This window comes from Carlito syrichta, unplaced genomic scaffold, assembly GCF_000164805.1.
Source record: "Carlito syrichta isolate Samal-C Ts95f unplaced genomic scaffold, Tarsius_syrichta-2.0.1 Scaffold63716, whole genome shotgun sequence".
Lineage (NCBI taxonomy): Eukaryota > Metazoa > Chordata > Mammalia > Primates > Tarsiidae > Carlito > Carlito syrichta.
The window spans coordinates 394,319-416,825 of record NW_007007812.1 but is presented as its reverse complement, the minus strand read 5'-3'; the positions used below and the strand labels follow the sequence as shown (position 1 = coordinate 416,825).

At 39.9% G+C, this 22,507-nt stretch overlaps 1 protein-coding gene and 1 pseudogene across 2 annotated transcripts in view; both read right to left on the bottom strand.

The window, feature by feature from the left end:
* Positions 1-376: 376 nt before the first annotated feature.
* Positions 377-22,507, bottom strand: part of DGKG (diacylglycerol kinase gamma) — a 212,003-nt gene continuing 189,872 nt past the window's right edge. For both annotated transcript variants that reach the window (XM_021708769.1, XM_008051124.2), the window contains 3 exons: positions 20,457-20,577; positions 17,871-17,931; positions 377-3,337 (listed from right to left, as the gene is read on the bottom strand). In XM_021708769.1, coding sequence (XP_021564444.1) covers positions 3,239-3,337; positions 17,871-17,931; positions 20,457-20,577 — 281 coding nt within the window. In that variant the 3' untranslated portion in view covers positions 377-3,238. The remainder of the gene's footprint in view (positions 3,338-17,870; positions 17,932-20,456; positions 20,578-22,507) is intronic.
* On the bottom strand, positions 14,467-14,901 carry LOC110594851 (annotated as a pseudogene).

Below are 22,507 nucleotides of genomic sequence, written 5' to 3'. Positions count from 1 at the left end.
GTGTAAAAAAGTGATTAGTGGGTCTCTATATTTATCATGATTACTCACAAATATGCAATTTACATAATATATACAGCACATTAAGTACTATGTCACCTTATATAATGTGCATATGTATAATGTATATGCATGTTATGTAATGCCAGTCTGGAGGCTCTTCCAGGTTCTGCCAAGTATTTCCTAATTTATTTGGCAATTTTAATGTATCTTTTCCATCTGTGGAAAGAACTCTCTTGAGAGGAGCTGGTCTCTGACCTGAATATAATCATTCTACTAAGTCTATCTCCACTCCCAACTCACTGGGGAAACCCCACAAAGATTAAACCATAATGAGACACAATTCTTAGCCCATCAGTTTAGGGACGACACAATGTACTGAAGATTTCCTGTTTTATTGTTTTTATTTCTAGTGGGTTGGAAGTGTGGGGGCAGGTGAGAACATGTCTGTAGCATGAACAGAATCATAATACGACAAGAAATAAGGAACTATGTTCTCCCCTAACTGTGTGGCTCTGCGAAGTCATATAACCTCATTAAGCCTTGTTCTCTTACTGTTGAGATAATAATACCTTCTCTGCTAACTTCAGAAGTTTCTGTGAAGGTCAATATGATGAAGTATTCTATGATAAGAAACCACAGTCACAGTGTTTAAATGATGATCTGCAAAGTAAGATTAAATAACACAAGACTTACTAAGGTTACCGAATCGAAAGTGCAATTCCACAGAGGTTTCTAAGGAGAACTTAAAGTATGTATCTCAAGCAACATTGCAAGTCCTGTGCACTTGGGTAGTGCAGGTAAGGGCCAGTCTCTGTATAGCCACTTCATGAGACTTGTGAGGAGCTGAGAATCAATTTCACCTGTTGATAGTGTCGTGTTTCAACAGTCTTAGTCTTGGGGCATCAGGACTGAAACACATGCAAAAACTTCTGCAAGTGTCTTAGAATCAGTGACCACAAACCTGAACCCACCTCAGTTTCAGAATCAAGTGGCTTCTGAGATAGTACCTGTAGTCATTCTGGAACTCGTTGGTCCCATCACCAAGGATCCCATCATTAAGGATATTCTTCACGTAGCCTGGTTTTCCCTTTGCCCAGGATTCTGTGCTGTTAGGTCGAGGACAATGGTCCCACATCTTAGTCCCAGATGGTCTTAGAGGATTGCTTCCTTCAGAGTTAGGTTCAGCTTGTACACAAAATCTTAATATTCTCTTCCTTGGCCAAAGCTCCTGGCCTGATGCAAGGAGATTAGAGGCAGCTCAGTGGAATGATGTCAGGTGGACACAAGTTTCCTCTTGAGAAATCTCAGAGAGGGATGGAGACCCAATGAAGCTTTGCACAGACTTGCCCTTGGGAAAGAAGAGTAATTGTGGCACCAGCTGAATGAAGCCCGTTGAGCTCTCCTGAGACCCCTTTGTCCTAGATGGCAGTGTCTTGCAGCAGGTGCCTCAGTCCTCCCTGTGACTCTCCACTGAGGTCATCCTTGCAGTTAGGGGTGTTTCCAAACTGAAAGACCATGATGACCATGATGAGGTGACATGTGAAGAGTTCAATTTGATTATCTGCCCAGTGCCTTCAAACTCAGATCAACTTCACTGCAGTTCAGACTAGACTGAACCCCTGAGAAGCATCATGAGACCCCTGTTTTCTCCTGTGGGCTTGTCCCATCCATGCATGTGCTATCCATGTGTTCTTCCCCGGCAACCTGGATCCAAGAGGATTCACTTCTCAGTGACCATAAATGATCCAATTCTGAGATGTTCTTTGCTCTGTTAAATATCTTCTTAGTGGCGCCTACTCTCAAACCACATTAGCCAAGATTCTACAGACAAGCCTCAACTTTTCTGAGACTCAATTTCCTTATCTGAAAATGGGAGAGTAAATCCTGCCCTGCATATCTTTCATGATTGTTTTGAGGATCCAGAATAGGAGTTCTCAATCTCTTCATGATAAAGAGCTACTTTCATTCCCTTAAACCTTATGACCACCATAGAGTAATGTGTCTTGATAATGAAATGGAGTAGGGGAGTATAACTTTCTTTTTCTTTCTCATGTTTTGTTCCCATACTACCTATGTTTTTTCCCCAATCAGGAAAAGTCCATTGTAAATAAATATTTATACATATAAATATATAGATTGCATACACACACACACACACACACACACACACACACACACACGACCATCAGACGGTCCTTCAGGTCATCCTCTGGGATTGGGGAGTGCAAAGAAATAGGAGGAAACTGCCTGATGGTTTGTCTCCTGGTTTCCGCAGCAAAGTCCCTTCCATCCCATCTTTTCTGCCTTCAGGAATAGTCTGCCACCAGGACTTGGAACTCAAACAGGAAACACACTCTGGCTTGAAAAAGAAAGAAGCTGGGGGTGGTTTTTTTTCTTCCCTTTTTACACAATATTATGACACCAATTTGAAAAAATAAATCCCAGTTTCTCTGCTTTTCCCTCCCAGGTGTTCACAGAGTTAAGAAAATAAATACCACATCTAAGGTGTGCTGCGCAGGGAGCTCTGGGGGTTCTTGGAGCTGCCTCTAAACAAACACACAGCCACCAGAAGAAGCCTTTGGGAAAATAACAAGTGCCCACTGATGGCACAGAAAACCAAGAATGGAAAGAAACACAGTTTTCCATGGCCTTTTTTTGCCTTCTCAGCAAGTTCAGGGAGAAGTTGTCGCTGAAAGAACAACCAAGAAACCAACGTGCGCTTGCTGGGCCCTGCCAAGGATTATGCTCTGAGAACCGGAGGGCGTTTTGTCTCGGTACAGAGGGAGCTTTGTGCAAGTTCTTTGGAACTGGAGTGCTTTCCCTTGGCCACATCCGATCTCACCATAGGCAGGAAACCTGTAGTCTGTTCCTTGCGAGTGTCCATGAGGAAACTTGCAGGCTGGTGGAAAGAAAGGAGGATTTCTCCTTCAGTCTCAGAAAGTTCTACTCAAGACCCATGGAAGTGGAGGCTGCCGCATGAACCAACCACACCCGTGTGGGCCCTAAGTCCCTTCAAAATGTTTTGTTGGCGCTGGCTCTGTTGGGGTATACCCATTACTGAAATGGGTAGACTGCATGACAAGGTGAAGTTTTCTTCCTGAAGGGTGACTTTGCTTCCACTGATTGGAGAAATGTGTGTGTGTGCATATGTATGTGTGCACATAAATGTGTGTGTGTTGAATGTGTAGTTACAGTTTCTTGTTTTCTCTCATGGTTAAGCTGGCATTTGGCGCACTGTTTAGTCTTTTGAACGGCTCTTCCTCCTCAGTGAGAAGAAGCTGCTCTTCTGGGGAGGCCCCATCATCATGGGTGCTTGGTTCTTGTGGGTAATTTTAATCTAAAAGCAAAGAGGCAGAAATAAATTAGTGGCATGCAAATTTCAGTAGCCTGAGGTAGAGTGAGTCGCAGAGAAGGGAAAAAAGGCCAGCTTCAGGCTGGAAGGAGCCCCATGCAGAAGGACAACTGTCCTTGAACGGCTTCAAAACTGGCAACTTGACCGTGACTGGGCCTTGAGTTTGGCACTGCTGGAAGTGAGGGGCGGAAACACTGGAGAGAGACAGGTGTGAGCTTCCCACATGGTGATCAGGCCACACCTGTCTTGTGTCCTGGCTATTCATAGATTCTCAGAATGTCACAGCCAGAGGAGACTTTAGGGACCTTCTCATTCAACCCCTCTGGATAAAGGAAATGGGAGCTCAATGCTCCACTGGGCCTTGGATTAGCCCAAGTTCACACAGTGAGGGGCAGACAGCTAAAGCCCTGTTTTTCAGATTCCCAGCCTCCAGTGCTCCTGGCTATTCCTGCCTGGGCAGTGCAGAGATGTCAACCAGTTGATCCAGAGGCTTTAGTCTGAACTCCGTTCAAGCAACATCATGCGGAGAGTTCCCTAGTGAGTCTGTTAGTCTCTTTTCTTAGCCTTCCAGGGAAGATCCTAATTTCTCTTAAAAGCATATTTTTCATTTTGTAATTTTAGGGTTTATATGTGTTTTCTCCTGGAAACATTGAGTCAATTGGAAGTGAAAGATACCCATGAATTTTTACTTTTCCCTTTCTTCCCAACCTTACCCTCGGGTCATGGTTTCAAAATGCTTAATCTATTTGAATGTGGCTTTGCGACATTGCCACCTTCATAATCAACATTATGATTCCACAATATTTATCAAGTGTAACCCATGTTTGGAGTAGGAAGATGATGTGGGAAAAGGAAGGACTCAGGATTCGAAGACCTGAGTCTGGGCCCTGATGCTTCCACTTCTTTGCTGCGAAAATTTGGAAGAAACATTTAATCTTTACAGCTAATGCTTACTGAACTATAAAATGAGAATGATAACATTTGTCTTATTTTTCTCACGAAGATCAAATGACAGACTGTCAATAAAAGCCCACGGTAAACTGTAAAATGGAAAGTAACAGCTATGTACTTGTTGGCTTATATTGGAGGAGAAAGAGAAAGATGGTGTCAAAAGAAATAGAGTCTATGAACCCATTCTTGTGGTTTTTACCACATTACTGGAGATGACAGGATGACTGCAGAGAATAATAGAAGAACTCTTGAAGATAGAGATCCACAAAGAAGTTGAAATCAATGCAGGATAAGCCCAGTAATGTCAAAAAGAAGATGGGTAAGACATTAAAAGAGTCTAAGGGAAGCAATGAGGGAAGAATGTTAAGATTTGAAGGAAGAGAAGAAAATGTGTTGACAAATAGAGAAAGAGAAGGCACTGGGTAGAGGGGCCATGGATTAATAGGTTGAGTATGGGACTAAGGATGAGAAATGTGGTCGAGGCAAGACTGGATTCATGTGAAGTAATGAGGAACCATAAGAGATGATCTTTTTAGGTTGAAGAATAACATGAAGAAAAAAAAAGAGTTTGAGGGAAATAATTCAACAGCTGTTGTCAGGGTGAGCTGGAGCGAAGTGTCTGGCTAAAAGGGCACTACTGTAAGTCAGATTTACATTTATAAGGCTCCAGGAAATGGAAAGGAAGGATGGGATCAAACAACATTGTGGACAATTAGCATAATCTGGTGATGATAGCTGAAAATAACCCTTATGTTGGCTTCTGCCAGCCTGGAGCTCTAGAGGGGAATGATTCTTTCTGTTTTGTGGTAGTCACCAGACGAGCAAACCGAGAATGCAACACCATTTTGTGTTGTGTGTCTTATTTTGGGCGTTGTTTATTCCAGAATTCATAAAAATGAGGCAAAGACTGGAGACTCTGACACACTTACGTGTAGTATGCAAGTTAGCACTCTCTGGTGATAGTGATTTGTAAAACCCTTGTGGTAAGTCTTCGCTCACTCCTGAGTTTATGTGCCCCTTGAGGGGAAGGACTTCAGCTCCTTCACTGTGGCATTCCCTGAGCCAGCGCATGCCTGTTTAGAGTACATGCTGGGAAAGTACTGACTGATAAGCATGCCCGAGAAGAAAGAGAGCACGTCCTGGCAGTAGAGATGGCTGTGTCTGAGCCAGAAGACGCCTACATTTCCTGCTGGTAGAGCTCAATTTTTTCAACGATAGAAGACCCTGGCTTCTCCTTTTTCTCCCTTTAGCTGGGTCACTTATTTGCGTGTTAGCACCTCCAGGGCCAAGAAGAGGAAGTGAAACTTAAATCCCTCTAGTTTGTTTTTTCAGCAGTTTTGACAAAGGTCTTGATAGGGTAAGAGTTTGGGGCTGCTAAGTAGCATGATATTTTGGTCAGCTTTGTGGAATCTATTACTGTAGATAACTGAGAGAAGTATGAAATCATATTCTCATTTTCAGTTAAAGAGATCTCAGTCCCTTTCCCCCTAATTAGGGGGCTAGTGGGTAGAGTAGTTATGCTCCTATTTTAGGAATTAGTTGGATGTGGCCAAACCTGCTTTTCTGTAGTTAAAACCCAAACTTCTTTGGTAATTGGGCAAGTCAGACAATTAACTAAAGTCTCTATGATTTTCTTTAGAATCCTTCATAGCACAGCATCTGATAAGCACTAAGAACAGCAGCCCCGTGCTCTTTTCTTCATGTTATTCTCCCACCTAAAAGGCCATCTCTCATGGTTCCTCATTACTTCACATGAAACCAGTCTTGCCTCCCTCCCTTGCCATGCTCCCTTTTCTGCTCTATTTACAGAGAGAATTGGTACAGTGGACTCTTGCATGACAGTTCAAAATTCACAAAACGACTGCAGCATATAAATTCCCCTTTAAAATAGAATAACATGTAAAACTTTACTAGTGCTGCGGGTTGACTTTGCTTGAGGGTCAATTTCTGCAAATCAGCACATTTTTAAGACTGCAAGAGAAGCAATAAACTGAGGGACTTCTTCCTAAACGTTGCCCTCTCAGGGCAAATGACCAGATAATGCTTAGTAAAATGGCCAGTAACTGTGAATATGGACCCTTCCCAAACTATTTGGGAGTGTCTGAAGTCTGCTCTAGTTTTAACTTGGAGATAAGAAAGGCACAAACCCAAAAAGTTTCAGAGTCTCTGTGATACATATATATATTTTGAGTGGGAATCTCACTCTGTCGCCCAGGTTGGAGTGTAGTGGCACACTCATGGCCACCCCAGTGTCGACCTGCTGGGCTCTGGTGGTCCATCAGCCTCAGCCTTCCTGTTACCAGAACTACAGGCGTGTGCTACCACGCCCAACTAATTTTTGATTTATTGTAAAGACGAGGTCTCGCCAAGTTGCCTGGGCTGATCTCGAACCTGCGGGTTCAGGCCATCCACTCGCCTCGGCCTCTCAAAGTACTGGGATTACACGCTGAGCCACAGAGCCCAGCCCTCTGTGATATTTTTAAAAGTGAAGGAAACATTTTTGCTTAAAGTGAGCCTAAGAGAGGAGGGAAAGTTTGCATAGCCTTTCAGGTCTTAGCTATTTCTGGGTTCTCCAAGAACTTAAAATGCCTTGCTTCATGAAAGTGTTTCCTGCCATCAGAGGGCTTCAAAGGTAACTGGACAATCAGGTTTCACAAAGGGTGAAGAAGTGTGGGATTTATTGACAAGTCAAAAAGTTTGACTAGATGATTGGTTCTCAAAGTGTGCTCCCTAGACCAGCAGCATTAGTGTTACTTACAAGAAATGGAACTTACTAGAAATGCAAATCCTCAGGCATTCAAACCTACTGAATCAGAAAATCTAGGATGTGACCCAGCAGTCTGTGTTTTAAAACCCCTCCAGGTTATTGCATACTCAAGTCTGGGAATCACTGGACTAGATGCTAGGATCATCTTTAACTTTGAGATTCTACTATTGTCTAATTCTGGGGGAAGATTCTGATTTTTTTTAAAAAAATTTTTATTTGGGGTCCCACTCTGTTGCCCAGGCTGGAGTGCAGTGGCATGATCACAGCTCACTGTAGCCTCAACCTCCTGGACTCAGGTGATCCTGCTGCCTCAGCCTCCCTGGTAGCTGGGACTATAGGTGCATGCCAACATGCCTGGCTAATTTTTTTTTTTTTTTTGTAAAGATAAGGTCTCACTATGTTGCCCAGGCTGGTCTAGAACTCCTGGACTCAAGCAATTCTCCTGCCTTGGCCTCCCAAAGTGCTGGGATTACAGGCATAAGCCACAGCACCTGGCCAAGATTCTGAATTTTGAGTCTCAAGTTAAGCCACCTAACAGTGATGGTGAAGGATAAGAGATCATTTTACAGTGCTGCAAGCATGAGACTAGTTTTCTTAATAAATATATGTTTTATATGCATATATTTCTATGTATAAACAAATATATGCTAATTTTTAAGAATCTAGAAAATACAGAAAATAATTTAAAAATCACATAGAGGTAATTGTTAACTTTTTGGTATATTGCTCTCGGTTTGGTTCCATGTTTACATATTTTTACTACAATTGAAATCAGTTTAATCTCTTATTTTCATTCAATATTATTTTGTAAGCATTTCTAATGTCATTAAATACTTCTTAAATACAATTTCCAATGGCTGAAAAGGATTCCATTTGATAGATCTCACATAGTTTATTGAACCCTTTCCCTAAATGTTGGGCTTTTTTTCATTTTTTGCTATGATGAATAATATAGAAATTGACATTCTTGTATGTCAATCCATGTCTGCATTTCAGATAATCTGTATTTTACTTAGACTAAATTCTAAAAAGTATATAAACAATTTTTAAAAGTGAAAGTAAATGAAGTGGATCAATGTATATTAATACTTATAATTGATCTTCATACATGGCTCTAGATGCTTTCCAGAATGACTGTACCTGTTTGTACTTTACCTCAACTTTGTGAGTGTGCTGGTCTCACCAAACCCTTGACAGCAATGAACATTATCTTAAGACAAACAAACAAGCAAAAAAGCGGTGCTAATTGGTAAGTGAAACATGGCATGAGTTTCTCACTGTTAATTTGGAAATCTTCCCTTTTTAAAAAAACGCTTGTTATAGTAAATATTATTTATCTCTTTTTTTTTTTGAGTTGGAGTCTCACTCTGTCACCCAGACTGGAGTGCAGTGGCCACTCCCGGCCACCTCAGCGGCCACTCCCAGCCACCGCAGCCTCGACCTGCTGGGCTCTGGCGATCCTTCCACCTCAGCCTTCCAAGTAGCTGGAACTACAGGCGTGTGCTTCCAAGTAGCTGGAACTACAGGCCCGGCTAATTTTTTGATTTATTGTAGAGATGAGGTCTCGCCAAGTTACCCAGGAGGGTCTCGAACCCACCGGCTCAGGCAATCCACTCACCTCGGCCTCCCAAAGCGCGGGATTACAGGCTGAGCCACCGAACCCGGCTGTAAATATTATTTCATAGGTTTATTAGCCAATGGCATTTCTTCTGTGAACTGTCTCTTCACGATTGCATTGTTAATTTTTTTTGTTTTTGTTTTTGTTTTTCCCTACTGGACTCTATGAGCTGGTTCCTTTAAAGCTTACAGGAATTCACTCGCTCTTTGGGATAGCTACTGCAAACATCATGTCCTTAGTCTTAGACTACCTTCATTGATTCTTCACTTGGAGAAATTAAAATTGGTTAACAGTCATATATGTTATTTTTTTTCCCTTAGGAAATCTCTGTCTACACTGTAATTATAATCACTTATTTATTTATTTATTTATTTATTTCTGACAGCTAGGTACATTTAATTCTGTTAGTGAATTGGAGGCTTTTATTTTGGTTTTTTGTTTTTGTTTTTGGAGTATAGTTTGAGTTGAGAGGTTGATGTCTGAAACAGCCAATTTCTGGGCTATTATATGTTAAACAGCACATTCCCTTCTAATTAGTTCATGCTCTTTCTTTGTCCTTCATTAGTTTTTATGTATACTAGGGTTTCTTAGGCCTCCCTTCTGAACTATTGATTTATGTAACCAATATCATACCAATAGCACATTATTCAAATTATTGTGACTTTATAATTATTTTAATATCTTGTGAGAAGTCTTTACTCATAGTTATTTTATAAAATGGCCTAGGGCTTGCATTGTTTTGCCAAGTTAAAAAGACAGTTGCATTGTGATTTGGGGATTGCAGATAAGAAACATGGGATGTTTCTGTGTTCATATTTTTTTTATTATTGATTAAGTCTTATAGTCATCTTAATCCATTTTCCACAATTCAGTTTTGTATTTTATGAATTTCGTTGCTACTGTTATGATATTTAAAATTTTTTTATTATGCTTTTTGGACTGGTTATTGCTGGTATATCAGAAAGCTATTAATTTTTGTCTATCTTTATACAGGGCTTTATTGAAATAATTTATTTTGTGAAATTTTCAGTTGATTCTATTATCTATCTGCCGATACTTTGACTAGAACTCTTATATCCCATTCATATTTGAGATTGGTCTGTAGTTTTCTATTTTAAGTGTAAATTTTGTTATGTCATTATACCTGTCTTTATTTCATAAGATGGATGCAGTAGATTTCTATTTCTTCAGATATTTTATTTGACTAGGGAGTCAATCCTGTGTGTTTTTTGTTCAATTATAAAGATATGGGATACAATTCAGAGTTAGGTATACAAACATTGATTATGCAGGTACCCTTGTTGATGAGGTATACCCCTCCCTCCCCTAGCAGTTTCCCTCAACTGCCAATCCCACTCCACTCCCTGACAGTTTCCCACTACTGCTAATTGCTTTCTTATAGTATTATACTTGTTCAAGGTCTGCTTATGAGTGAGAACACATGGCACTCTGTTCTTTGTTTCTGTGATGGATCACTGAGTATGATCAACTCTAAATCCATCCAAGTTGCTGCGAAGTTCATGTTTGTCCTTCTTTATGACTGCATAATATTCCATTGTGTATATGTACCACATTTTAAAAAATCCAGCCCAGCTTTGATGGGCAACATGGTTGTTTCCACATTTCTGCTATTGTGAATAGCGCTGCAACAAACATACATGTGTAGATATCTTCTTTGTAGAATGATTTGAGTTCCTCTGGGTATATTCCCAATAGGGGAATTGCTGGGTCATATAGAAGGTCATTTCTAGTTCTTTCAGATACCGCCACACTGCCTTCCAAAGAGTTTGCACTAGTTTGCATTCCCACCAGCAATGTAGAAGCATTTCTTTTTCTCTGCATCATTGCCAGCGTCTGTTGTTTGTTTTATTAATGATGGCCATTCTTATTGGGGTTAGGTGATATCTCAATGTGGTTTTGATTTGCATTTCTCTGATGATGAGTGAGGCTGAGCACTTTTTCATGTGTCTGTTGGCTGCCTGTATATCTTCTTTTGAGAAGTGTCTATTCATGTCTTTTGCCCACTTTTTAATGGGGCTGTTTGTTTTTCTCCTTTTGGCATGTTTAAGTTCCTTGTAGATCATAGATGTTAGGCCTTTGTCAGCTATACAGTTGGCAAATATTATTTTTCCCATTCTGTGGGCTGCCTCTCCACTTTCTTGATGGTTCCTTTTACTTTGCAGAAGCTTGTTAGTTTGATGAGGTCCCACTTGTCTATCTTATTTCTTAAGGTATGGGCATTCAGGGTTCTGAATAGGAATTGGTGGCCTGTTCCAATTTTCATAAGGGTGTTTCCTGCATTTTCTAAGATTCTTGTTGCTTGAGGTTTTATGTTTAGGTCTTTGATCCATTTAGAGTTAATTTTTGTGTATGGTGATAGATAGGGGTTCTGTTTCAATCCTCTGCATGTGATCAGTCAGTTTTCCCAGCACCATTTACTGAATAGATTCTCCTCTCCCCAGTGGTTGTTGTTGGAGGCTTTGTAAAAGATGAGTTGGTTGAGAAATTGAGGCTTTACTTCTGGAATCTCTATCCTGTTCGATTGGTCTATGTGCCTGTTCTTGTACCAATACCAGGCTGTTTTGATTACTGTAGCCTTACAGTAAAGTTTGAAGTCTGGAAGTGTAATACCTCCTGCTTTGTTTCTTTTGCTAAAGATTGTTTTGGTTATTCGTGATCATTTATGTTTCCATATGAATTTCTGTATTGTCATTTCCAGGTCTGAGAAGAATGATGTTGGTAACTTAAGGGTATTGCACTGAATCTGTATATTGCCTTTGGTAGGATGGACATTTTAACAGTGTTGATTCTTCCTATCCATGAGCATGGGATATTTTTCCATTTGTTTGTGTCTTCTTCGATTTCTTTGAGCAGTGCTTTGTAGTTCTTATTGTAAAGGACTTTCACGTCTCTGGTTAGGAAGATGCCAAAGTATTTCTTTCTTTCTTTCTTTTTGTGACTATTGTGAATGGGATGTGCTTTTAATTTGGGTCTCTGCCTGCTTGTTGTTGGTGTATAGGAACACAACTGTCTTTTGTACATTTATTTTATTCCCTGAGACTTTGCCAAAGTCTTTTATCAGTGCAAGCAGGTTTTTGACAGATTCTCTTGAATTTTCAAGGTATAGGATCATATCATCAGCAAAGAGGGATAACTTTACTTCCTCTTTTCCTATTTGGATACCCCAGATTTCCTTCTCTTTTCTAATTGCCTGAGCTAGGACTTCCAACACAATGTTGAACAAGAGGGGTGAGAGTGGGCAGCCTTGTCTTGTTCTAGTTTTTAGGGGAAATGTTTCCAGTTTCTGTCCATTTAGCAATATGTTAGCTGTGGGTTTATTGTAGATGGCACTTACTATTTTGAGGTATGTTCCTTCTATACCTAGGTGCTTGAGGGTTTTTATCAAGAAGGATGCTGGATTTTATCAAAAGCTTTTTCTGCATCTAATGATATAATCATGTGGTTCTTGTTTTTACATCTGTTGATATATTTAACTGCATTTATGGTTTTGTGAATGTTGAACTAGCCCTGCATCCTGGGGATGAAGCCTACTTTGTCATGGTGGATGATTTTTGAGATGTGATTTTGGATCCAATTTGCTAGAATCTTATTGAGGATTTTTGCATCTATGTTCATAAGGGATATTGGCCTGTAGTTCTCTTTTTTTGTTGGATCTTTACCCAGTTTGGGTATCAGTGTGACATTAGTTTCATAAAATGATTTGGGGAGAATTCCATCTTTCTCAATTGCCTGGAATACTTTCAAAAGGATTGGTATCAGCTCCTCTTTGTATGTTTTGTAGAATTCTGCTGGAAAGTCATCTGGTCCAGGGTTTTTTTTTGTAGGTGGTTTTCGTATGACAGAGTCAATTTCCTGAGTTGTTATTGGTCTGGATTCAGTAGTTTACTATCTTTGTCTATACTATGAGACAGTTTACCTAAATATTTATTTCTAAATAGCTTGGACAATCTCACCAGTAAGACCATCTGTCTTTAAATCATTCTGTATTTAATTCTTTGAAAGCATTTTTTATTTCATTAATGGTTACCAGTATTTTCATTTACCATCTTAATATATTCAAGTTTATTAGAATCAAGATGATTACATATATTGTCTTATAATTAAATGAAGTCATTGGTACATTTATATTTTATATTACTTTTTAAAACCATTTTATATCTCTGATCTGTTTTAAAAATTAGGTTTTCAAACATGTTAAAGAACTAGTTCTAGATTTTCCTGTTTTAAAACATTTTTTTTGAAGACAGGGTCTCACTCTGTCACCCAAACCAGAGTACAATAATATGATCATGGCTCGCTGGAGGACCTCCTGGGCTGAAGTGATCCTCCTGCCTCAGCCTCCCAAGTAACTGGGACTAAAGGCAGGTGTCACCACGCCTGATTAGTTTTTTATTTTTATTTTTTATAGAGATGAGGTCTCACTATGTTGCTCAGGTTGGTCTCGAACTCCTGGGCTCAAGTGATCCTCCTGTTGTGGGCTCCCAAAATGTTGGGATTGCAGACATAAGCCACTGTGCCCAGCCATGTTTTTTAATTATTTAATTTCTACTTTTATCATTATTGTTTTTTTCCTTCTGCTCCTCCTGAGTTTGTTTCATTATCGCTCTTCTAATTTTAGGATTATTTATTACATTTTATTTCTTTTTTATATACAATGGAAGTTTATGAGGCTATGAATTTACTTCCAAATGTACTTTAGGTTATAGTCTATAAATTTTTAACTGGAGGCTTATTTTTATAATTTTTTTAGTAGTCAATAATGGTGGTTTTGATCTCCTCTTTAATGTACTGTTCTTTAGGGGAATTTTTAAATCGTCAAGTGACTAGATTTTGTTTGTTTATTCATTTAATTTTCTATTAGTCATTTCTTGTTTTATTGCTTTGTGGTAAAAGAAAATGACCTTTATAATTTCTGCTTCTGAATTTTATAGAGTTTTTCTTCATAAAATAGTTTATTATCTATTTTAGAAGATATTCTATGACTGCTTGAAAAATATATTTAATTTGTTTATATATTATAAAGTTAATTTATCCAAGCTATATGTCATTTTTTTTTGCTACTTAACCTCAAAGATAGAAACAAATATTTTATTTATATATTTATTTTTTGAGAAAGCAGGATTTATTGAGAGGACAGAGACGCTCCCACAGTGGGCGGGAACACAAAGGGGTTGCTCCAGAAACAAATTTTTTAAAACCTCTCAATAACTGTCTATCAACTTCTTATACCTCTATTTTTTCTCAGAATATATACTAATATTGTTTTTGACAGCATATATTTTGATTATTATTAAATATTTTATATTTTATGATCACTGAATCTCATAATTGAGTGTACTTTTTACCAAATAAAAAATGACTTTTCTTAGTGTGCTTTATGCTTTTGGCATGTGGGAAGGTTAGTTTGCCTAAAATTAGTATAATTAACATTACCATTTGTTACTTTTAATTTCACTAAACTTGATGAAGGATAAAATAAGAAGATTATATATTATATGTACATGTGTATATCCTTTTATTTTAGGTGTATCTTTTTTGTTTCTCTTTATTTCAATAGCTTGAGGGGGCACATATAGTTTTTGGTTACATGGTTGCATTATAGAGTGGTGAAGAAGTTTGGGCTTTAAGTGTACCCACCACTCCCACCTGTGCACATTTGGTGTATATTTTTTTGTAAGAAGCATATATTTTTATTTAAATTTTTAACCCAATATGAGAGTATTAATCTTTTTGGGGGGCAATTTTTATGGTTTTATTTAAACACAAAATGTGCACATGAGCTGTCTATTCATTTTCTTCATTGCGCAGGCTGCCATTGGGATTGGTGACTCTGATGGCCAGCTGGGCTGCTCATTCTACAATGGCTTTGTGGTTCTTGAAGGAAACGTTGTGAGCAATCTCAGCACAATAAGGTTTGTTGCATATCAGCAGCACTTCCAGCTCCTTGACATTGTGGACCAGGAACTTCTGGAAACCACTAGGCAGCATGTGTTTTGTTTTCTTGTTGCCGCTGTAACCAATGTTGGGCATTAAGATCTGACCCTTGAATCTTCTACGCATCCTGTTGTCAATATCTCTGGGCTTCCGCCAGTTACGCTTAATCTTGACATATTGGTCTGACTGATGCCAGATGAACTTCTTGGTCCTCTTTTTGACGATCTTGGGTTTCACCAGGGACCTGAGGGCAGCCATGATGCTGGATAGGAGATGACTGCCACCTTGGTAGGCAGCGCCGAGGAAATATTAGTCTTTTAATAGGGAACTCTAACTTGTCTGTATTTTGTTAGTAGCAATATATTTAGTCTTAACCTCTGTGATTTTGCTTCAAAAGTTTTTTTATTTTTATTTGTTATTTTTAGAGACAAGGTCTCACCAAGTTGCCCAGGCTGGTCTTGAACCCCTGGACTCAGGCAATCCTCTTGTCTCTGCCTCCCAAAGTGCTAGAATTACAGGTGTGAGCCACTCTGCCTGGCCAAAAAATTTTTAATATTGGCTTATTATTTGTCCTCTGCTACATTGGTAGGATTCATATTTTTGTTTGTTTGTTTGTTTTTTGAGTTGGAGTCTCACTCTGTTGCCCAGGCTGGAGTGCAGTGGCACACTCAAGGCCACTCCAGTGTCAACCTGCTGGGCTCCAGCGATTCTTCTGCCTCAGCCTTCCAATTAGCCGGAACTACAGGCGTGTGCTACCATGCCCAGCTAATTTTTGATTTATTGTAGAGAAGAGGTCTTGCCAAGTTGTTCAGGCTGATGTTGAACCTATAGGCTCAGACAATCCACTCACCTCGGCCTTCCAAAGTGCTTGGATTACAGGCTGAGCCACCAATCCGGCCAGGTTCATATATTTTAAATTCTCCTGTACCTGAAAGGTATGGGATTATCTAGCTATTAAAATTTTCTTCCAATTTATATTTTTTAATTATCAAGTTTAAGAGAGACAATGAGAAATCTAACATATTTTTACTATTCCATTAGCAATATCTCTTATATGTTTTCAACCTTAGTTAATATAACCTTAGGTTTGGAATCCAGGTTATTAATTTTACATTATATATCCTCTCATTCAAAGAGTAATTTTTGCCATTTGCATTCAGTTGCACAACCATATTTAACAGTTTTTTAAAAACTTCATTCTAATTTAACTGATTTAAATTTTTACCAGAAGTTCTTTTGTGCTGCAATATCCCACGCTTAACTATTTAGTTTTGAATCACTTCTTAGTGTGTACCTTCAAGGAAAGGTCACACTTGTTTTAACCCTTGCAAGTTTAAGAATGGCAGTCTGTTACCTTCTGTTATGAACTAACTTGCATTCTCCCCAAATTCCTATAATGAAGCTGTAACCCCCAATGTGATTGTATATAGGGCTTTAAAGAGGTAATTAAGATTAAGTGAGGTCACAAGGTTGGGGTTCTAATCCATTAGGACTGATGTCCTTCTAAGAAGAGAAAGAGACAACAGGAGTGCACACACACAGAGGAAAGACCATGTGAGGCTATAGCGAGAAGGTGGTCATCTGGAAGTCGGGATGAGAAGCCTCCTCAGAAATTATCCCTGCCAGCACGCTGGGCTTGTGCTTCCAGTCTCCAAAACTGTGAGAAAATAAATTTCTGTTTTTTAAGCCACCAGTCTGTGGTATTCTGTTTTGGCAGCCCAAGCTGCCTGACACACACCTTTACATATGAATTTTTGGATTTCATGTAAAATCATTGGGTCACAAAGATTTTTTTAGTGAGTTATATTCCCTAAAGGGTGGTCTGAGAGAGGGTGGGGGATGGAGGAAGTATCTGGCAACATAAGAAACTAGTGCTTGAATTTAGAGAAATGGCAACTCAGTTTTCAGGTATCTCTGAATCGGATAGGAGAATATTTGATTTCTTCCAATTTTTTTTTTAGGTGACTGGAGGAGCTTAAATAGTTTTTTCTCAACTCAGTCCCAACAAAATGATGAGTAGCAGAAATTCCCTCCGTCCTTCCTAATTCTAGCAAGGTGGAAAGCTGTTACTAGTTTTTGATATGGTGTTTTCATCTTTTTTTTTTTTTTGTCTTCATAAAATTGAGGTAAGATTTTTCAGAGAAAGCTATATTTTTGATAACTTTTATAGAAGAGGCCATTTCTTCTCAGCAGGTTCATGAAAACTCTAGTAGAAGACAACTTGATGTTCTGAAGGGCTCAAAATAGCAGGTTATCAAGGTATCTAAATTCTCCACTAGAGTGAGGAAGTTTAGAAACACAGAGTTTGTCTTTTGAAATTTGCACAGTTGTAATCTTATTGAGAGTATTACTCATATAATATCCCAGTGAGGTCCTGAAAACCAGGACAAAGATGTTTCTTTACCACAGTTTCTAGCTGGGATTCTAACTGACAACAAACTAAAAAGGAAGAATGTGTTGCTCCTGAGGTCGTGGGAGAGGGAGCGCTCACATGGCTCACATGGAGATGGTAAGTAAGGGAATTGAGATATTCCATTTTTAATGTCTATTCATTTGTTCAGTCTTTTATTTATCACTCAGCACGTAGCAACTTTTACAAACCAGGCACTGTGCTAGGTTCTAGGTGATAATGCCATAAACAAAACAGATTACCTGTGCGGTGACCCTTTGCAGTGGAATTTTGTGACCTTTCAGTGGATTTTTTGGTATGCCTTCAGGGCTGTGGGTACACCTGTGGTGAAGTGTGTCTGTGCACTGTGGGGAATTCTCTTCCAGGAGCACCAGACATCAGAGCTCCTTGGCTGGGAGTTCTAGGATACGTGTGCAGATTTGGCTTCCACGTAAGGAAGTACTTTCTAATGATCAGACTTGTTCATCAGTCGAACAGTCTTCTCTTTGAGGTGGTAAATTCCCTGTCACTGGAATGATTCAAACTGAGGCTGTCAAGGGCACAGAAGATGAAGTCTCAAAATCTGTCAACTGGAACTGTAAGCTCCTTGAAGGTGGGTCTATGTCTCATTCAGTTTTGTAATTGGTGCCTCATAGTGTCTCGCACAGAGCAGGCAATCAATAAAAGTTTGGCAGGCAAATGAATGGATGGATAGATAGGGTAGAAGAAGGGTGGTGGTGGACAATCTTCCAAGGTTCCTGCAATTCTCAAAGTCAGTGCTCAAAAGGGGTAAAAAATAAAGCTTTTTACCCCCATCACAAAGATTGACAAGACTCACCGTGCATCGTGGCTGCATCCAGGGCTCTCCATCCACTTGCATTGGCAGCAGCTTGTTAGTCCTGGAACCCAGAAATCCAAGAGAACACAGTAAACTTCTTGGAGTTGGAGAACCAAGGTTGTTCTCATCAGGAAAACAGAAATGAGAAGACTTTGCCCATCTAGGAGTAGTTCTCTAAGACTCTCTTGGAGAACTTGTTAAAAATAGATTTCTGAGTCTACCCAGGGATCTACATCTTAATAAGTACTATGTGTGATTCTATTGCCTTTGTTCTCAGACCCCACTTTGAGAAACACTGCTGTGGGAATGGTGAAATCCACAGAATTCTGGGAAACAGTGGCCAACAAGCACAGCAGCACCACTGCTGAGCAGACCTCCCCACTAGTCAAATGATCAGCCAGGAGGCTTGCAGTTCATGCCAAAAACTCCACTCTGAGATGGAAAAGGGATTGGTGTCTATGTTGAGTGAGAGGTTGCATCATGTCAATGAGGTAATGTCTCCAACCTATATAAGGTACATCTCAAGTCTGAGTGTGTCTTCCTTGCACACATTCCTCATGTCGATGCTTTTTTTTAACCTTCTGAACAACTGTACACTCTGGGCTTGTACGAACTGTGGACCTGGATTAGCTGGGAAAGCGTGTCATACAGCAGTGTTGTCCCCATGGGTAGGAGAAGAGAGGAGAAAGTGTTGCTTTCTTGCTTGGACAAGGCCCCTCTGGCATATGGATTCTGAATGAGATGAGGTCTTCTGACTTTCTTCTGTAGAAGAGTTATGAATTTTTACTACATTGCCTTTGGGAGAAAGTGCAGGTTTTCTTAGAGACCTCTGGACTGGGTAAGCAAGGAGGGAATTGTTACCACCCCCTGACCAAGAAGCTCTCACCTGGGTTTGGCATCTGGCCTGTTTGTGAAATTATAAAATTAGAGGAAAAAGTTATGTTTTGATGTGATGACTCTCTCTGACCCTGAGGATATTTAATAATAAAAAAAATCTAATAATAGAAACAAATAGTAAGAGGAATGAGATGGATTTTGGTTCTTGGGGCTATGTAGAGTATCTGGAAAATGTTACAGAGTGGGATTCCTGGTTAGCCTCTCTGTTTCTATCTGGAAATAGATCTACTAAATATGAAGAAAAAGTCCTTCCCCTTATCCATGGTTTTTTTGATTCCTTAGGGATCAGGATGTTATGTTTTCTGTGGTCTACATAACATTCATGGCTTAGATATGCTAATAGACTGGGCCCATTCAGTATCAGAGCCCTAGAGAATGGTCAGGGTTAGAGAGGTTCATCTGGAAAATTAATGATAGGGTTTCCATCATGACAACAGCTCAGAAAGAAAGGGGAGCAAAGCTTTGGGAAATAGAAAAGACAGACAGGACAAAGAAAGGAAATGAAGTAAGGGGGCTAGTGGAATAGACCTTCAGCTAAGAGGCATCAGGGAACCAGCTGTGGGACCCTTTCTGAGTCACGCAGGATAATGCCAAGAAGTTTCTCCAAATGTGCTCTGATGACATTTGCCTAAGAGGTTCTGAGAAAAAAAAGGTTCTGTGGTCAAACACTTTCAGGAAACCCAGCATGCTGTGGTCCCCTCTAGGAGAGCCCTAAGGCATGTTAACAGACTTAGTCCATAGCAACTAAATTAAAAAAAAAAAAAAAAAGAGGAAGGAAGAAGACTTCTGAAATAATCAGGTTGGGGAAGAAACTGAGACAAAATGTGATACGTTGCCTTGACTAACACAACTGAAATAAAAGGATCTGCTCCATCAGATCCCATCTCCTTTAGGAATCCCTAGTGGCTAACCTGCATGACTAATCCCCTATAGAGCTATTGTCTTCTTAGCCAATTATGACAGGTTTTTTGTTGCTGTTGATGGTTTAGCACGCAGAGGCTAAATAGCATTTCCAAGCCCACTATCTAAGAAAGAGCAGAGCAGAGTACCTAGTTTTTATCAGAGTGTGCCCTTTGTATATGTCTAATATTTTAATTTGTAAAGATGAAAAAGGCAAGGAGTTGAACTTTTGGTTCTCTGGACTTCTTAATCTTATACAGGTCATTTCACGAGCACAGCAAACTGGTTGTGGTGTATCCTCTAGTTGACTTTTTTTTTTTTTTTTGTTGGAGTCTCACTCTGTCACTCAGACTGGAGTGCAGCGGCCACTCCCGACCACTGCAGCCTCGACCTGCTGGGCTCTGGCAATCCTTCCGCCTCAGCCTTCCAAGTAGCTGGAACTACAGGTGTGCGCTACCACGCCCGGCTAATTTTTGATTTATTGTAGAGATGAGGTCTCGCCAAGTTGTCCAGATGGGTCTCGAACCTGCGGGCTCAGGCAATCCACTCACCTCAGCCTCCCAAAGGCGTGGGATTACAGGCTGAGCCACCGAGCCCGGCTTTAGTTGACGTTTTGGATGGTTGCATGTTTGAGAAATGGTCTACCAAGATGTTCTTTACAAACATTATCAAGCTTTTGTGCCCTACTCTCCCTGCCCTAAAATTAAAAAATGGATTCCTAGTGTTATCTGTAAGAATGTTTGGAGACGTGGGGAGACTTAGAAGGTGTTGAGTAAGAAAGAGGCATACCTGATGGTGACGGAGGAGCACTGGGCCAGCCGCTTGCCCGCACTCTTCAGGCCGGTGTAGATCTGGCCCATCTCCATGGCTCCCTCTAGCCCCACCACTTCAAGGAGTTGGTCGCTGAGGTCTGCAGATTGAAACAGTACAAGCAGTTCATGCACCTCTCTCTTCCTCAGGCAGGTTCTGCCCAGAAAGTCTGGTCCCCTGATGACCAACGTCAGTATCCCTTCATTTTCCATCAAACACCTTTTTCATACTCACTCTAAATAGAACATTTTCCCAAAGGTCAAAAAAATGTAACTTTTTCACAATCTTCTGGTTCCAGTTTTATTGAAAAATTATTTTGATTCAGAAAATTAATATGCATCCAATAAACAGGTTCCCATATCAAGAAGCCTCTTTAAATGTAGAGTAACATAAATGACAAACCAGCTATTTCTGAAATATTTTTCAGCCCCAGTGCAGCTAAAGACACATTGGGTTGGGGCTAGGATAGGAAGGAATGTTGATTATCCGTAGCCGGATCAAGTCTCTCTTCTCTAAATGTCTGAATAACATCTTGGCCCCACTGACGATGATTGATGGTTAATTAACCTCAAATCTGGCCTGTGGTAAGCCACTGGTGAGCCAACCTCCTTGGACATCCTCGGGAAAATCAGTGACCTCTTTCAGGACACCAGGTGCCCAATCTAAGCCAAGGAAAAGATTATTTACCTACACCAGATTATTGTGGGCCTGCAGTAGAAAAATAGGGGCAGAAAACAGGATTCTCAGGCTCAGAGTCACTCCAGAACTGATGGCCTCCCACAGTGGCAGTTACTTCTGATTCAGAACCTCGAAGAAGTCCTTTTTTTCAGAGTTCCTAAAGCTTGGATTGTGGTTCCCCAATTTCTTGCGAAATCAATAGAAGAATAGTGTTTGCTGTTGGGCCCAAGACTCACTTTTACAACACAGTTTTGGTTGTTTTATAACATGGTTTTATTTATTGAAAACAGGAGCAAAATAAAAAAGGCAGATTTTTAAAAAGCTTTCATTCCTGTGTCTACCAAGGCAAAAGTAACTTTCTTATAAGTTGTGGTTGATCACTAACAGCCTCTTAATATTCCAAAACTCGAAAATGAAAACTAGAAACATTACTGTTTTTGTTTATTTAATAGATTATTAATGGATGGTTTTTGTCTTTTAAAGTGCCTACTGGTATAGCATAACAGTGTTACAACTCGCAGAGGGATATTTGGGCTTGTCTCTAATTTTTTTTGTTTAGAAGGCTAACTTGTTTAAAAAACATTCTCTTGATGGATGTATTTCTAATGATGACAGTTCAACAAACCATTGAGTTGACCACAAATGTGTCAACATTGCTACAGTCTAAACTACTGATGATCACTAATGGATATCAGCTGCCAACAAATGCAGGCACTGCATGAGTCTTTCTGTGACCAACACACAGCTTTTCCGCTACATCCAGCGACATATTCTCCTTCTGTAGTACCCCTTTCTTCAGGTCTGTAAAAAGATACTGTCTTCTTAAGCTCTCCATCTCATTTAGACTTGGAACAAGAAGCCATGAAAAGCTAATGTTTGTTTGGGAGAATGCTCCAGGCTCTCTGAAGGAGTTTGGACCTAATAAACAATGAATGTCTAAGCCTCTAGTCACTTAATTAGTCTCCTTACCAAAAGAGATTGAATAACTATTGGATGGTCTTAGCTTACTGTGTCATTCTAATAGTGTCTGTGAAAACAGCATGGGCTATGAATGAGAGAGAGAAGGAAGAGGAGGAGTAGGAGGAAAGAGGAGAGAAATGAACAGTGTGTGTTTCAGGGTGAGGAGGGTGGGGGGGGTTATGTAGGGGTAGAAGAGAAGAGAAGAGAAAGCAAGAACGTTTTAGAAGTTTCTCTAGTGGCAGAGACAGATGCCTTGTAAAATGTTGCTCTTTGTACCAGGCTTTGGTAACTGACAGTGCTGTGATAGTTCTATGTTTTCCTTCCTTGAAACATTCCCTGGTAACAAAATGTTCTGAGAAGCAGGGGACTTAATAGACTCAAGTGTTTCGGCT